Source organism: Zonotrichia albicollis, chromosome 5 (genome assembly GCF_047830755.1).
Source record: "Zonotrichia albicollis isolate bZonAlb1 chromosome 5, bZonAlb1.hap1, whole genome shotgun sequence".
Classification (NCBI taxonomy): domain Eukaryota; kingdom Metazoa; phylum Chordata; class Aves; order Passeriformes; family Passerellidae; genus Zonotrichia; species Zonotrichia albicollis.
This window is the reverse complement of record NC_133823.1, coordinates 44776345-44794400: the sequence shown is the minus strand read 5'-3', so window position 1 is coordinate 44794400 and position 18056 is coordinate 44776345. Positions and strand designations below refer to the sequence as shown.

The 18056-nt window shown below is 41.0% G+C and overlaps 1 protein-coding gene across 2 annotated transcripts in view; it reads right to left on the bottom strand.

Moving 5' to 3' along the window:
- The window catches only part of GABRG1 (gamma-aminobutyric acid type A receptor subunit gamma1), a 55824-nt gene extending 38890 nt beyond the window's left edge, over nucleotides 1-16934 (bottom strand). Inside the window, exon 1 of one of the 2 annotated variants that reach the window (XM_005490048.4) lies at nucleotides 16671-16934. In XM_005490048.4, coding sequence (XP_005490105.1) covers nucleotides 16671-16762 — 92 coding nt within the window. In that variant the 5' untranslated portion in view covers nucleotides 16763-16934. Of the gene's footprint in view, nucleotides 1-937; nucleotides 1089-16670 lie in introns of those variants that run through there. The other variant, XM_074541550.1, reaches the window with a different exon arrangement.
- Nucleotides 16935-18056: the final 1122 nt, after the last annotated feature.

Here is an 18056-nt window from a genome sequence, read left to right as displayed (position 1 = left end):
CATTGTATACCAAAACTAAAAATGTTACTGCTTTATTAAGGGCTTCTAAATTACACAGACATATGCTGCCCTTAAAACTAAGAGTGGAAATTTTCAGCAAATTTACTGCAGGAAAGAAGACCACCACTATGCTCCATGTGAAGAAAGGACAGAAAAAGTCAGGAAAGGACAGAGTGAGGTAAGGCATGCCTGCCTTTTATTGCAATCCTTTGTGGAAATGCCTCAAACCAGTCTGTAATAGAAAGGCCTTGCATCACCTCTTGGATAACACTAGCAAGTCTCACTGAAAATCAAAACTGTCATGGCCGTGGAAACTCTCAGTGGTTTTGGCATGCCTGCTTAATTTGGGAAAGGAAACCTTGCCACAGCTCAATAGGCTTCCAGAGGATGAACAAAAAGCACTGTTCAGATATCAGAGCTTTCATACCTAGCTTGCTGCAAACAAGTTGAAAGAGTCTATTATAGCAGAAAGTAATACGCAGTCTAAATACAAGGCTCACTGACAGCTTCCCTGTAACAGCGTGAAAAGTGCTTTCATTCTTTTAAATTGAAATGCACCATAAAATACTTAATCTTTACTGCACTACATAGAGAAATGTCAGATATTAAATATTTAACATTTCCCATTAGCAGGATCCCACTAATGGGAGCACTAAAACTAGGAAGTTAAGTTTCATAAATGTACACTCTTTCTCCCTCAGAGCTACCTGTTTCTTTCATGCATTGTTGCCATACAGCTTTTTTATTATTATTATTATATCTATTTATGATCTGCTTGCACTTTTTGGCATCTAATTACTTTATAAATTAGCTTACAGTTGCTCAGAGTGAAAAGGCAATCCCAGACTTTTCCCAGAGGCATTAAAATGATGAGGAGTTAAAAGTTAATTTATAACTAGATCTCTAAGGAAAGACACATAACCGCCACAAAACTGACCTTCTTCTTTTTGTCTTCCATCCCATAAACAGTAGAAAATATAGTGAAATTAACAGAGTTCCTTACATATACAGGGCACCTGATTCTCTGGGTCAGCCCAATTATTTGCAGAAAATTTGAAGTGATTATGACTCTACTTTGTTCTTCTTTAAAGTTTTTTCCACAATGCTATTAAGAACAGCCAAAATGGAAAGTACAAGAGGTCATACCATGACCACCTAAACCAAATAGGAGTTACAACCTCAACATCTCAACTCACAGTCACTTGAATATCTTGACATTTCCAAGAGTCCTTAATTTTATTTATAGATTCACAGGACAAATCACGTCAGAAAGAGATCATGAGAGGTCTCTCTAGTCCAGACTCCTGCTCAAAGCAGGGCTTGCTCTGAGGTCACAGCAGGTTGCTCATGGCTTGGTCAGGTTGGCTATTGCAGACATCCAAAAATGGAAGCTGCACAACCTCTCTGAGCAACCTGATCTGCACTTGGCTCTTTTCTATAATTTAATATATTTAAATAAACTGGGAATTAACAAGAAGAAAGATGCAAATAAAAACAGATTTCAGATTTTCACTTTTCATTTTTTCACTTTTTGTCTTACTTAATTGGAGTATCTCTGGTCCTCCTCCAATTTTAAAACTCTGAACTACAAATAGGTATACAATGGTAGCTTACAGAAAGCTATTAATGCAATTCCACGGGAAAAGGAAAAATTCCATCCCAACATCTGAGCAATTTTCCAGGCACCAGTAAATAAATCCATATAAGAAGACAGTTTTATTAGAGACAATATTTCTTTACTTGGTGTCTGACAAGTATTGGTTTAAAATGCGCATTTCTGACTATTTACACAGAACTAATTGATTTTATCTTGGAAATACTGTACACTGAAAAAAGTGCCAACTGCACATAAAGAAACACAATTGTTTTCTACACTAGTACAAGGCCAACAAGAGTTTGTGACTCACTAACCCATTTGATAAAATGGCAAAGAAACCAACATGAATCAGATAATAATGTAACCAAATGTGGAATACCTGAATTATTGCTGTTCTTCAAGGTGAAAACAGCTATTCTCACTCTATTCCTCTCTTACCAGCCTTTTCAGAGGTGCTTGACTGAGATTAACCCATCTCACTACCTGACTATCATCTTTTAAACTTGTCTTTAAAATGTGCCAAGTATTTGACACATTTAACTTGATCACCAAGTATGCAGTAAAGACTGCAGTATCTCTGAAATGCTGATGGAACCCGGTTCTACAGTTCTGATTCCTAAACCACAGCCACTGACATGCAGCAACAAGACTGTGGAAAGAATGAATGACACTGGATGGAAGGAGGAAGTGACCAGAATATACAGAAAGTCTTTTGTAAACCCTTCAGTGAAACAGAGCACACCACCTGCCAACTTGAATTGTCAACCCAGTCAGTTTTGGGGGGAGTTGCACAAAGCTCCCTCAAAAGAGCACCTAGTCATGTGAAGGCAACAGGACATGCACTGTGTCTATATTCACCTCCAGGAATCTGAATTACCAATATGCTAAACAGATTTGTCATGATAAACATTTGTCATGCTAAAGAGATTTTAATTAGTTTGTTTTAAAGACAGAAATCCCTTCAGATGTAAAAAGTCTGCAGGATCAGTTGAGACGGTGTTATCACTTAATTGACCTTGCTAGGCCATGTTCTATAAAGAAACATTCACTTTAGAAAACAAGATGGGTCAAAACTGTTAATCCTTTCCCAAGTTTTTGTGTATCTCCAGCATTTTCTCCAGAATTTGGAATGGAATAGAAGGAAAAACAGAAGGCAGCAAACTTCATTCTAAACCAGAAAATAAAATGTTAAATTCAGGTATGCCATTCAATTATTTAATGACAGTTAACTTGGGCTGAGGACCTTTTTACTTCTTTGCCATTAAAATAAATCTGAAAAACCCATGAAGATTAATGCTAATTAACTCCACTCCCATTTTAATGGTAGCACTATCCTGTCTCTTTCACAACCCCAAGAAGGAAAGGCAAACTTAATTAAAGAGGAATTCTTTTCCTTTCCAAGTTCATCTAAAGGTTATTTCACTATACACAGAACATAATACTTGATCATCTCTCCATTTACTGTAAAATGTATTTGTTCCAGCTAAGTTCACTCACCATCTTTTTCAGAATGTCTGGAGAGATTATGATTGAGAACAAAAATACATCATCAAACATTGAAACATTTCTGTTCCATGGCACAGTGCTACTTTATGTCTAATAATGCAGGTGCTAATTCTGATTTTAATGATTTTATAAATAAGAAAGAGACCTCACCTCTTAAGATGCTTGTTGTTACAACACTTCAGCTACCCTCATAAACTCAACAGTAAACTGCATGTACACAGCTACCAGCAATTAGGCAAAAAGTGCCCCCATTTTGCTCTCTGTCCTTCAACTAATTGGAGACATTACCATGACTAATAAATCTCTGGGCACAAGTGACTAAAGACTAAATAAGTCTTTTCAACATCAGGCAACGTGCTTCTCTTCAGACACTAATATCATAGGTTTTTGTTCTTCTTTAAATACGAGAAAAATCAGTCAGGTGACCTTTGTGCTGCAATTAACATCTGTCAAGTTATGCAATGAACTGGAAGAAAAACTAATATAGGGAAACTGTTCTGACTGCTACTTGCATCACGCATGTCAATGTCATAAGTGAGAGAATTTAAATATAGCTAAGCATCAATTTAGTTGTCCATTCCCAGGCTCCTATTCCTATCCAGCACACGGAAGGATATCCAGTCTTCCAAGATGGGCTGATTTATAGGGAACCTGTAGATCTCTGGAAAAGTAGACACTTGTCAAGGAACCTGAGTTATCTCTGCTGAAGCTTTAAGTTTGTGCAGAAGCAACTCAGTCAAGCTCTTGGTACCTGTGAGGTTCAGACAAATTTCACAGGGGCCTCGTCTATTTGGAGGTAGTGATCCTTCTGTAGAAGAAATACTCTGATTATTATTTAATAAATAAATAAGGAGGAAAGTGAATGTTTCAGATAATTTCCATGCTGAGAGAGCTAAAATAAATACACTTCTCTCCTTGTTGCCTTACATATGTGAATGAAAACAGTAAGGTTAGTTGAGTTACTTCATTTACGTAAGGATCTTCAGTTGCTTCAGGAGTTTTACCAACACAGGAGTAGGGCACAGTGACACTTACCTAAATGATGAAATATGCCATAAGACAGCTGTTATTCACTGCCTGTGCTCCCCAGGATACATCCTTTGTCTAAATATAATACAATTTAACCTTTATTTTGTATTACTTAAAAAACTCCAAGAAACAAATAAAAAAAAATATTTCTTTAAGTATTAACATGACAGATTACTTTGTAAACAATAATACTGGCCTTCATAACAAGTCAGTAAAGATAGGGAAGTTTTCCAACAGATCATCTAACCAGACACTAGCTTGTTCCAGAACACCAAGCACTGTATGCTTGTACGTGGTAAAGTATTTATTTCATGGCCCTATCAATGTGAGGTCAGAGCTCACCTGAACTAGCCAAATTCCACACATGAAAAAAGACCTAAAGCTCTGCTGAAAAGCTAAATATGGTCACTGACACACCTATGTCTAGAGTCAGACATTTGTAAAGAGGCTGGTGATGATTCTAGCTCAGAAGACACAAATGCAAGTACTTAATTGTGCCATGTGAATGACCAGGGCATAGGACCAGGTGTAGATGAAAATCGGAACTCTGGCAGGATGATAAGTTTAAGAAATGCCTATAGTAAAGTTCCTTAAATACAGAGAAAAATGCAACTCCAATGTGGAATGAATAATTACACTCATGTCAGAAATTTAAATCATATATTTGCATATGTTCTTGAATCTTCTTAAGATAAAACATGGAAGGATGTCAGATAGACTCGTAGTACCCTCAGAAGCTGAGAATTTAGCGGCACTCCTTCAGGTATGCAAATACTACTCTCAAATAGAAAAAATAATTAGGGCCACATAATCATGACTCATAAAATAGAATTTTAACTCAATTTCATTTTTCTAGAAAAGACTTGGAAGCTCACTATCACTGCTAGTTGTCAGTAGTGAACGGTTTAAAGCATTCACTCTCAAGACTCATCTCTCAAGACTTATCTTTTAGACTTTATGGCTGACTTCATAGTCATCAGTTCCATTACTGTGGAAGTGAACTCTTGTATTTCATCATCAGCATCTTCACTGATATGCTTTATGTGTCACAGAAATTTTCTGGGAAAATAAAAGTAACCGCAAGCAAAAAAATACAGCTACTGAAAATATGTGTCCAAAAAGCACTACTTACTCCTGGTAATCCTGTGGGATATACAGCCACTGATATTATAGTCCTTCCTCTTTATCCTTCCCAAAGTGGTTTAGACATTCTCTTGACAAAAATCTCTTTTCCCCCCATCTGCGCGGGGGCGAGAACGGCCCTGGAATCCGGCTATCTGGTGAGGGGCGAAGGCCAGGGCCCCTGCGCATCAGAAAGCAGCCCCCCTCGGCGTCTTGGCCCTGGGCTGAGCTGGGTGATAGCTCGGAGCAGCGCGGTGAGAGACGAATTAGGAGGCGACCATTTGCTGGGGGTAAACTGTCGGTTTATTACAGAAGAACCAACAAGGAGGGGAAACACCCAGCAAATGGCCCCGAACAGGGGGCAGGAGAGGGTTTTAAGGGAAAAGGGGGGAAGAAGGCAGGGAAACTTGGCTATCCAATAGAAATACATATTTGGAGGTACGAAACATAACTGATATACTAAAGTAACCAACTGTTATAAATTATAGGAGGGGCTCCGGGGCTACAGCCAACCATAACTCCCAGAGAAAAGAAAATTCTCGAAACCTGGGAGGAGAAAAGGAGTGATTGACTGACCCCAAGGAGGAAACAACTTTCCCTTTATAAGAGAAACCAAGGGAGGAGCAGTTTCATTTCCATAGCAACCTAACTGGCAGGGTAGCAGCAGGAAGTAATACAGAAAATGGGGGGAGCAAACTAACGAACTTAAGAACACACCACAGCACCCATCTATTCCATCTCCAAAGTTTTCATCAATTTCCCCCCCTTTCTGCCTTGCCAGACTTGGGCATATTCTTTTGTGTGTCAAAATGTATTTCTCCCACTGAAGTATGTTTTCCTTATTCCCTGTATCTTTTCTCCAGTACACCTACCACATACTGTTAGGCTGATTCTTCTTCTGAATACACATAGTGCTTTGTGCTATTTGTTTTATTTCATATTTGTCTGGCTGTTTATGATTTCCTGCCCTGCTTCTTCTTTCCATTTTTCTTCCTTGTTGTTTAGTGAAGGGGTTAATTTGGACATTAATTATCAGGGAAAAGTGTGGAAAAAATATTAGGAATTCCTACACAGAAATATTTGAACACTAGATTAGAAATATAAGCTCCATGGGGAAGTTCACTTGGTATTAAACAAGCTTTTTTGCAAAAAAAATGAACAATCATAGCAATAACAATAAAAACACGCATCTCTGGTGTTCACTCCCTGTAAAAATTGTTGCCTATGTATCTGAGGACTATTAACCTTGTGATATCTTCATACATATCACAAGTACTAGATGATTAAGATCTTTTGAGTCGTTACATCTTTGAAGCACATCTCTGAAAGATATTAAACATTTTAATATCTTTCAGATATTAAGATCTTTTCATAACTTCAGTCCAACTAATTTTAATCTCAGTGATACCTTCACTTAAAAGCATTATCACATTTCTCATAAAATCTTCAACATCTTTGTGACATTTACATATCAAAAACTAATTCAAAATTACTGAACAATACAACCAGACTTAACTCTGAGCACTGAATAAAGGCACAATCTGACAAAAATATTTATAGAAACGTGGATTTTTAACAAGAGGAACAACAGATACTATTAAAGCTATCTTCTGAGAGAACAATTTTGTTCTGAGATCCACACAAATTGCTCTTCTCCAAGTCAATTTTCACATAATGCGGCATGCTGTTTGAAATAACACTGGTCAAATGCTATTAATTCAAATGGATTTTAGAGATCTCACTAAATTGTCATAAAGACTCAAAGTATCTCAGATATTCTTTATCCATCAGTCTTCTAACATAATACAAAGTTTATCTTCTCTCCTTGAAAGTTCATCCAAAGACTGATATGGTCAGACCAGTATAACTGCTGCCTCTACTCCTATCAAGCTGCAGCCCAGAAATCAATTGACAATTTTTCTCACATCTCTGTAGCCAAGTACAGGTAATTCTCTGTACCACTTCAGAGCTGCTGGATTCTCAAACATATTCAGCTTGATTAATATAGCAATCTTACTTTGACCGTGTCTTTATCTCCATATGTGATGACAAAAATACTCAGTTGTGGAGACCTGAGGCAGAAAACTACCTGTTTCTACAATTCTCTTTTTGTGCCACACAATAGAGAGCAACAATTTTGCACACAGAGCAAAACAAAACAAAAAATACAAGCTGATTTCTGTAATTTTCCAGAGAAATTACTAGTTTTCACATAAATTTAGAAGGAATCTTAAGAAGTTTACTTCTAGTCAAAGGGCCGAATCTGAATTTAGACCAGGGTGCTTGCCTAATCCAGCTGGTATATAAAAATTCCATGGAAAGACATCCCAAACCTTCACTGGATATCTTGTTCTGCTGTTTAATTATCTTTCTAGTAATTTTTTCTTTATATCTAGTAGAGATTTCGCTGTTGGAATTCATCACTGTTGTTTCTCATTTTCTTACCATGCACCACTAGGAAGTGCCTACCTCTGTTTTCTGGATTGTCTCCCAGTAAATGCTGGGGACTGATGCTGAATCCACACCAAGTCATCTTTTCTCCTGTCAGATCAGCCCTTGCCTCTTAGGGACAGGTGCTCCTGCTTGACCTCCTTGGTATACTCTCCTGAGCTCCCTCCAGTTTAAACCCTGAACTGGATGCAGTATCTACATGCAGCTTCACAAGGCTGAGCTGAGGGAGACATTCAATTTCCTCACCTTCCTGAATGTGTACCTGATCCCACAGCCCAGGAGTCTGCTGTGCCAAGGTGCCATGCTGTCCAACAGCAACTCCAGGTCCTTCTGGAAGAGCTGCTCCCCAGCTAGCTAGCTCCAGTCCTGCTGAGGGGGATTTTCCATTCAGTTGCAGGATTTTAGCACTCATCCTTGATGACTTTATAATGTTCCTGTCAACACATTACCCCAGGATCTCCTGCTCCCTCAGAACAGTAGCCCTGTCTGCAAACATACAAATTTGGTAAAATAGTAATATTTCAAAATGGAAAAAAATGTCTTTAAGAAACATTTTATGCTAAAATCATTATTCCTGATGCTCTGAGGAGTTCTTGCTCCACCCCAGACAAAGGAGGAAACAGAGCACAGTTCTCACTTCTCTTCCCTTGCAGCAATTATTTTGTCTTCTGATTACAAACTTGAAGAACATGTTGTATGATGTCTTTTCACAGAATCATGGAACCATTTAGTTTGGAAAAGACCTCTGAGATCATCAAGTCCAACCTTTGACTGATCATCACCTTGTCAACTAGACTACGGCATCAAGTGCCACAGAGTTGTTTCTTGAACACCTCCAGGGATAGTGACTCTACCACGACCCTGTTCAGCCCCCTCCAATGCTTTCTGGGAACAAACGCATCCCAATGTCCAACGTGAACCTCCCCTGTCACAGCCTGGGGCCATTTCCTCTTGTCCTGTCTCTAGTTGCCTGAGAGAAGAGGTTGACCCCCACCTTTACAACCTCCTTTCAGGCAGTTGTAGAGAGTGAGTGATAAGGGCCCCTTGAGACTCCTTTTCTCCAGGCTAAACAACCCCAGCTCCCTCAGCCACTCCTCACAGGACTTAACCTCTAGATCTTTCACCAGCTCCATTGCCCTACTTAGGACACACTCCAACACCTCACCTTTTTTCTGATAATGAAGGGGCCCAGAACTGAACACAGGACTTGAGGTGGAATCTTGTTTTCTCAGTCGGTAAGTTTTACCTTCTTTGTGGGTTTTGGCCAAAGCACGCAATCAAACAACCAGAATGTAAACAGCCATAGAGCACTGTTCATCTAGACAAAGCAGCAGGAAACAAATGAAGACTTGAAAAGAAAGTACAAGGATAACCAAAGCAAATTATAGAACCTAAGTAGTGTCCAGGTTTAGAGCAAATTTGAGGAAGAATCCCTCAAAGGAGCTCCGGTGGGAAAAAGAGATCCAATTGGCCCCTCCCCACCACTGGTCTGGGAGGGAAAAAATACCTCCTTGGAGAAAGGTGGAAAAACTCTGTCATCTCTTTTAGAGTGGCAAGGGGTCTCATTTTTTGATATTGTTTTGGTTTTATTGTTTCATAACCAAACTGAGAAAACCCTGTCCCAGGGTTGCAGCTCACTCAGTCTCTGATCAGTCCCTCCGGTGCTGGAATTGTTGCAGGCCAGGCCTGGCCCGGTGGGCCAGAGATGTGAGCTCAGGTGCTCTCCCGGGTGTTCAGTCCAGAGCAGGTTTCAAGAGGTCCAAAGAAAAGAAAAAAAACACAGTCCAGGGAACTTCTTTGCCTCAGCTAGCTAACACTAACTAAAAAGCAAAAGATCTCTGTCCCGCTGTCTATCTGCGGAGGAGTCCAGGAGGAGGAATGTGGGGGAGTGGAGTACAGTGTCTGAAAACAAACTGCATGCTTCTTCTCTCCCCACTCTTCACTCTCTGGAACACTCTTAAAGGTGCAAAACTTATTATTCAACATAAACAGAATGAGACGATTGGGGATAAAAGCATCATATGGTCAACCCAGGACAAGTAGCTATAACTGAAGAGGGACAACAGGTATTAAACAAAGGTCAAAATATCCCCAAAGTGCTAAGGAAGGACCCAGTGTTGATAACTTCTCTGGCTATGTGAAACACGTACTAACCATGGCAGTACCAGATCTCCTGGAAGTTTCAGACTGATCCCCACACAAAGACACAAAGACAGGAACACATAAATCCATGTGTCACACATCAGCACACCATTCACACATTATCTACACTTGACTCATGAAAGGTTAATTGCCATCAAATTCAAAATGAGCAAATACACTGTTGATGGGCTAAGTGCTTTGATCTAAGATACACTTTCCATAGTTAAACTAAACTTAAAACAAACCTTTGATAAATGAATGCTGAGAACCATAATGTCAAAAAAAGATGTTAACCTAATTAAATGCCATCCAACATTAACTATAAAATTCACCAAATTGCAAAGTCAATTTTCTACCTTAAAATATCACCAGCATCTCAAAAAATATATCAAATGAGCAATCCCTTATAAGGTTTTTTCTCAGTCATTTAAGCTGATGGTATTTCAGCATATCCATTTGAATATTTGATCTAACACAATTCATCATACATTTCCTGCAAAATCTTCAGGTGACAAGAAATCTACTACAACCCTTCACAAAACCAAACTTCTGTGAAATAGTTCCAAATTGTGCTACACATGTGAGCAGGTGCCATCCTCCTCCCACAAGAGCCAAATAAATATGCATGGACTGAAGCAGCAACAGAACCAGAGACTTCCATTGAATTGCACACTGTAATTGCAGCAAATAAGTAAATTCAGCTTGAAATTACAGAAAAAGCCATGCAACTACAATAACTAGGCAATGACAACATGTACCCACTAGAAATATAATTAATAGGCTCTACTGAAATTTTAGTGTAAAATTAGGCAATTATGGACTAATCCAAAGGTCAGTTAATTTAATGAATAATTGTATAGAGAGATGAATATACTCTGTAAGGACTAATGGAAATACCTAAACCATATAATCAAAAGCTTGCTGTCTCTATGCACAAAATTGTCTTCTCTGATGCTGTGTATTACATTACACATCTCTTTCAAACAGAAGAATTACACCTCTTGTTAGATGGTAACTAAAATTTTTCGTAGTCAGCGTTGTCCCCTGCTGGACACAACCCACAGGCCATCAGCTGGATGGCCCTCACTGGCAAAGCAAGAACCTAAGGTACAGGTCCATGGGTCACCTGCAGCAGGTCTAACACAACCCAATCCATATCCAATGGCTGTATGGTGATGGTATTAAGAACTGTTCTCCTCCAGAGAAAACAAGGAGGACACTTTATTAAAAAAAAAAATCATCTACATAATTTATTCTGTCATGCAAATTTAATATTGGAAAATGAAATAAAAAAATTTTTGTGACTTACATTAACAGTTTACCACCTAAATGGACACTTAATGCTACATTTTTTTACTAGTATAAATTCTATCCAGTCAAACTTTATTTAGAAAGAAAAATTGGACAATAATACTACATTACCACTACTAATAATAACACTTAGTCCCTCATGGTACATTGCCTTAAACAAGAAGATAACCATATTAAAGGAAAGGACTAACAATCTATTTGAGACACCAAATAATTTAATACAAAGAGGATGTATCTCCTTTGTTCTACCTCAGATTTTTCCTATCCACTAAGTCTGTCTTCCTTAAAACAAAGAAAAATTGCTGCATATAAATTTAGAAACACAGAATTAGCCATTCACACCTTACCAGACACGAATGCAGTGACACAGAAAAGGATTTGACAACCAAGGCAAAAGAACATGAGTTACACCTGAACAATATTGGAGCTAATCCTGTGAGACAGGATCTGAGCAATATGAAGCAGTATCTCTTCTTCAGACAAAAAAATGGAAAGCTTAAAAGTGGTCAAGCAAATAATGAAATATTTTCTGAAGAAATGCAGGTATCTCAGTTTACTCATGTGAGAGGAGAATGTAAGTGGCTATCAAGTCATCTCTAAAACTACACCTACCAAGGATGTGCTTCAAAGATTAATTCATATGACTGCAGCATGGCTAAACCCAATTCAGTGGACATTTCCACACTGCAGAGCGTCTCCAATTGCGACACATTTTTAAACAAGTTTCATTTTGAACTAGATCATTCATCCTGCAACAACTGCTTGGAATCTAACCACACTGGAGCTTCTGATGTGAGGAGGCTTCCACAACATATTATGAAAGACTAGGCTGAAAAGAGAAAGACACCAGGATGTTTTCTGATCAAAACACTGATTCCTTTAAGAATTTTCAAGATTCACTTGAGATGCTCTGAGTTCTTGTCAGGGCAAAACTTTGCAGAGGCAATCACAACAAGGAGGAGCTTTGATGATTGGTTATCTTGTCGGAGAGCAGATGGATGCAGACCACACTCTCCTCCTGAAGAGCAGCTGCAGCCATTGGTCTATGCCTTGAGGCTACCCTGCAGAACCAGAAGTATAAAAGAAGATGTGGATTTCCCCACAAAGAGATGCACATGGGGATCCAGTGCCTGAGCCAGGGGTAGCAGGTTCCACTGGGAACAGGAGATCCACTGGCTGGAAGCCAGAGAAACCTCAGACTAGAAATACTGTGTAATATTTCATCAGATTCCTCCTCACCAAGTCTGTATGCAGAGACTTAATTAAACTGAAGGAGCAAACCTGATAGAGGCACCAGAGTAAATTCTCCAGTTTTGTTTAGCCTCTTATACATCCTTATATAAGACCAGATTATCTCAACAGATTCTGGAAAATTCTGACTGGAAAATACTGACTGGAAAATCCCCAATTAAAGCATATTTTAGAAACTATTTATTTCCATCATATCCATATAACTGAAATTGCCCTCTTCTTTCAAGTAAGTTGTGTTCTGATGAATTCCAATGACCTTCCTAATCTCTCTAGTTACCTCTATTAGTTCAGTGTTGCTCCATGATTTACCATTTTAGGTTTATAAATAAATAAATAAATAAATATGTGTATATATATATATAAAATCAATTTTTTACATAGGCCTGTAGGCCACTGAACTCACCACATTATTTTCAGTCTTAAGTAATGTTTGCATGAGTAAAAATTCAAAATCAGGACTTCTGTGTCATCTTCAGATTAATTCAGTTGCATCTGAATTACTCTGTACAAATTATTACTATTCAGAGAAATTGTTAAGAAATAAAAGTTAGTGTCATTGTCATCCACCAGCCTTTAAAGGTTCCTGTCAGTGTGTTACAGTCATTTGTAATTTATACTTGTCTCTGCTGCTCTTTTCCAGCTAAGTTATGATATTGTTATTTTACTCATGCACATGACCAATTTAGGGTGCAGTGCAAGAAAGTTATGCAGGTAATTCAAAAAGTGCTACTCTCTTCTACCATAAATGGTACTACAAAAAAGGGGTTTGAGACAATCGCTTTTGGTTTTCTGTGAATTCAACACATATGACTCTTTTATATATATGTATGACAGCCCAAACCAAAGCAACTCACTTTCAAATAGTGCATATACCTAGTCCATTTAAGTGGTCCTACATGTTAGGTGTTCTGTTTTAACCAGATTAATACAATCTGTCTAGAGCTTCAAAGAAAAAAAAAACACCTCACTGTTCTCATGATCCCCTTGTAATCTGCTCTGTAGATAGACTTCTGTATTCAGAAAAAGAACAAGCTCAACAAGTGCTCACCTGTAAACTTTTCTGTCCAGGTCAAAAAGGCTTGAATTTGCAGCAAAGGTGCCTTTTTTAACATCAGGCAGGTTTAACAAACAGAAAGTTAAAAGTAAATGAAAATTTGTTTCAATTTGATGAGAGCCTTTTCTTTACTTAACAGTTTGACATAGTTTGAAGGTTTCCTTGAAACTGTAAGAAGATTATGTGCAAAGACTATAAGTATTTCTCAATAGTTAGGTCTCTTTAAACTTTATACCAACAAAAGAAAATATTAACAAACTTTCAATAAAATAAACTGCATTTTAAATCACTGGGACTGCTGAATAACAAGTTCTTTGTTGTCACATCATGAACAAAGCACATAAGAGTGAGGATAATAATGAATAAACATCACAGATGTTCAAATGAAACTGTAAATCACTATTATCAAGCACTAAGAAACCAACATTGTTATGACAGGCTTAACTCTGATCCAGGAATTTATATGAGAGCAAAACGTAGGCTGTATTATATATTTTCCTAACAGATACTTTGAAAAGAAAATATCACTTGACATTTGTACTTGCTGACAGTTGCATTTCAATAGAGCATTTATAATTGCTTTTAAAACATCAGACTACAAATTGAAAGGGAAGATATGGCCAAAATTAAGTTAAGCTTAAAATATACCTTTAGGCATGCTGACCAGCACATACCATTTAAAGAAGTATAAATTGGAAGAAAAGTTACAGTTATGGTGTACTTGTATGGGTGGAACTGAGAAAATAACATTAATTATATTGTCAGTTCTTATGCTCTGGCTATCAATTATCTGTTTATTTGAATTCAACAAGAAAAATGGGTTTGTCAGACATTGAGGACTGCAGTAACTGCTGGGTAAGTACTCTTTCCCTGCACATATCTTGTAGAAAGGCTCACAGCCCAATTTCTGCTATAGAAGAGGTCTCTCGGATTGACAAAAGTAGTCTTTCAAAATACTGACCCACGGAATTAAATCAAGTGCATTGGCCATTCTGATCTGTTAGTGCTGAAGGTGAAGAACTGGAGGTAAACAACTTCTTTATAGGAAAGAGTTCCTACACTTTGTTGTGGGAAGTTTGGTGTAATGTCATGGAACAGCTTTTGGGGCAGTGTCTTAATAGAATAAACTCTTGGTTGGGCTCAACTTCCAGTGCCTTTGCTTAGGCTTTAGCTCCATTTGTTGCAGCTGAAGCAACTTTATTCATACTCAGCACAAAGAACTTTGTGTATACATGCGTACTAAAAATGATGCAATTTGCATCCTTTTAAAAGTATCTGTTGAAAAGGCAGAATGGCTCCTGCAAGATAGTTTTAGAAAAACTGGCAGAGTTGGTGCAGCCTGGTTTACTCTTGAGAAAAAGCATTACTCCTGTATTTTAGTTTGAGCTTCAAGGAAAATCTTGGGCTGAAACTATAGAGAGGCATCCAAAGAAGCAGAAAAACAGTATTTCCATCCTACTTTGTAGCAGACTTTAAAGAGTGCCAAAGGTCCTAGGCAAGCACCCATGAATTGCAATGCACTACATAGCAGAGAACCATGATCTGCAACACATGTCCATTTGAGGTCGCTTAAAAGGAAAAAATAGGAGGGGGGGGGAAATCTTTCAAACACCATTTATTCATGTAGCCTCTGAAAAAAAAGTCAAGGCTGAAAACAGCTGATTCAGATACACAGATATTCATACCAAAGGTTCCCTTTTATCTGAGATGTCCTGGAACACAGAAAAAAAACAATGCATGTAAGTTACCTCTTTTTCTCACTTCTTATCAACTTATTTATAGATTTTAATGCTAATGAGATGCAGCCATGGTAATCTGCACCCAATTTTATAATCCCAACCATAGTCTGACAAGCAAAGCAAAATAATTTTTTTTTTTCGGCTAGTTCTCCTCCTTTGTTACAAAGTCTTTGAACTGATAAATTAGCATGCATATTCTTTTCTCTCAAACCACTTGATAATTTCTTTCACACCTGAGGTACACTACGATCATTAAGAAACATTCTGAAGATGCACAGCTGCACTAGTATCATTTTCATCAATGCCTTTGAAAAACATTTCCATAATTTATCAAGGTTTTAAAAGACACAGGTTAAGAAAAGTATAATCAGGGGTTTTTCTACTAGGATAACACAGAAGCCTTCTGAAGATGAGAGATGCGATGAGATCAAAATACCTCACACATCATTCAGTGTGGTGAGGGGGTCTAGGTGGACTTTTAAAATGTTTAAGAGATTTTTTTCCTTTTTTTCTCTTTTTTGCTAGCCTTTACACTACATATTTTTATATCCTCTAGAACGATAACTTCGTCTTTCATTTAAAAGAAACACACACTGAGCAACAGTCAAATACCCTTTATTTATACCTGAAGTGCTGCTTTTTATGAGTGTAACCTGTGGAATGGCTCGCATTAGTTCTGCATCATCAATGGAGTTTAATTATCACATTGCTCTTCGTTGTTATGGGTACTTATAACACATGTACACAGCGGTACCAAACTGTTGTTTCTTCAGAGGTCTCCAGCTCAATTTTCTAACTCTCCCTCAAAACGCACCTTTTCAACTTCGGGGACTCGAGCAGCTGCCCTGCTCCATTCCACTCGTGAGCCCGATCCCTCTCCCAGCGGCGGGAGCCGGTGCCGGGCAGGGTGCCCCGCACGGGTCCCATTGCCGGGCTGGGTGCCTCGCACGGGTCCCACTGCTGCTGTGGGTGCCCCGCACGGGTCCCATGGCCAGGCTGGGGGCTCCACACGGGTCCCACTGCTGCTGTGGGTGCCCCGCACGGGTTCCGCGGCGGCCCCGCACCAGCAGCCGCAGGAGCGGCAGGAGCGGCAGCGCCGGCCGCGCTCCCGGGCCCTCTCCCCGCAGCCGCCGGCGAGGACGGGCGGCACCCCGCGGGGAGCTCGGGGCTCCGGGCCTCCCTCGGCATGGGGGGACTCTTCCAGCACCGAGCCGAGCCTGCACTCACCAACCCGCCCAGCGAACAAGTGGGATGCGGCTGAAGTTTTACTTTGCCGGAGCCGCCTCCCGCCGCATCTCCCGCGGGAGCCACAGCGGCAGCACCGACACGGTTTTGGTGGAAGTTTGGCGGCACAACACGCCGCCCCTCACGCCCCTGCCCCCGCCCGGAGCCCCCGGCTCAGGTGGGGCGCGATGCGCAGGTAGCGGTCCCGGCGGGCGGGGGCAGGCGCGGCTCCCGCCGTACTCACCCGCTGCCCAGGCGCACGGTCAGCAGCAGCAGCAGCAGCCGGGCCCCGCGGCGGCGGATCCAGCGGGGCGCGGGGCCCCCCCACGCATCCATGAGCGAGAAGGAGCTCTCCCTTGCCCGAGTTTTCTCCGGAGAACCTCGGAAATTGCGACCCTACCGATCCCACCACCCCCCGGCACACGGCAGGGAGAGGGAGGGGAGGGGAAGGGGGAAAAAAATAAAATAAAACACCCAAACAGGTAGAAACCCACTCTGCAAGGACCGAGCAACTCGCCCAATAGGCTCATCAGGTTGCTTCATAAATTATCCTAAAAACTGCTGGACGAATCAATCCCTAGCAGAGGTGGAGCCTCCTTTACTAGAAGGGAAACATGCATGCGAGAAAGGGTGGCATTGATTTGGTATTTTTCTCCAAAGAGGGAAATGAAATAGACCTTACGTATGTACATATACATGTAAATATAAATAGGCAAAATGTATAAAATGTTAAATACATGTTTAAAGCTACACATATACATTTAAATATTTATATTTTTGAAGCTATTCAGAGGGCGACTCTCCGAGGGGCAGCCGGTCCGGTCCTCCCTGCCTAGCGGAGACCCGCAGCTGGAAGCTGAGACGCCGGGAGATGTGCAGGGACACCCGCCGGGAATGCGCGCCTCCACGTCTGGCACAGTGGAGATTTGCGGGGGGCGGCCCTAGCGGGGAAGGGGGCATCCGCCACCCCCTCGTTGGTCCCCCGGAGAGGGAGCACAGCCCTGCAGCCGCAGTCCCGAGAGCCGCGCTGGAGGCGTGCCGGGCGCGCAGGGGCAGCGCGGGAGGTGCGCGCAGGCTCGGCAGCTGCGGGCGGCTCTGCGCGGCCGCGGAGCGCCCCGCGGGGACGGGCGGGAGGCGCTGCGCTGCGAAATGCGCCAGGGCACGCAAACCGCAAGGGTAGGGGTTTTCTTCTTTATTCCTTCGTGTCTCGGCTGCTTCCTCCTCCCGGTCTCCCTCCGGAGACGTAGGCGGGAAGGCAGCCAGACGTGCCCCCAGCAAGCCCGCACACACACCCAGCAAGCCCGCACACACGTCCCCGAACCCCAGCAGAAAAGCGCCGCGGCAGAGAGCGCAGGTTCCGCGCCCGCAGGCTTTGACCGGCTGTAGGGGCGAGTGGGCACGTCCCGGCGGGACCAGCGCCTGGATAACGCGTATTCCTACTCTCGGCTTCAGGCTGTCACCAACCCAAATCCCCGTCCCCGGCGATGCCCTTGTTCGCAGCTCTCTACAGGGCACTTACGGAGTAACCTATGCACCGTGTTCTCGGTGGAAGTAGCAAACCGTTTTACAGCCATCATCATCATCCTCCTTTGAGTCAAGATGTCACTGTACAGAAATGTAAATAATCCCC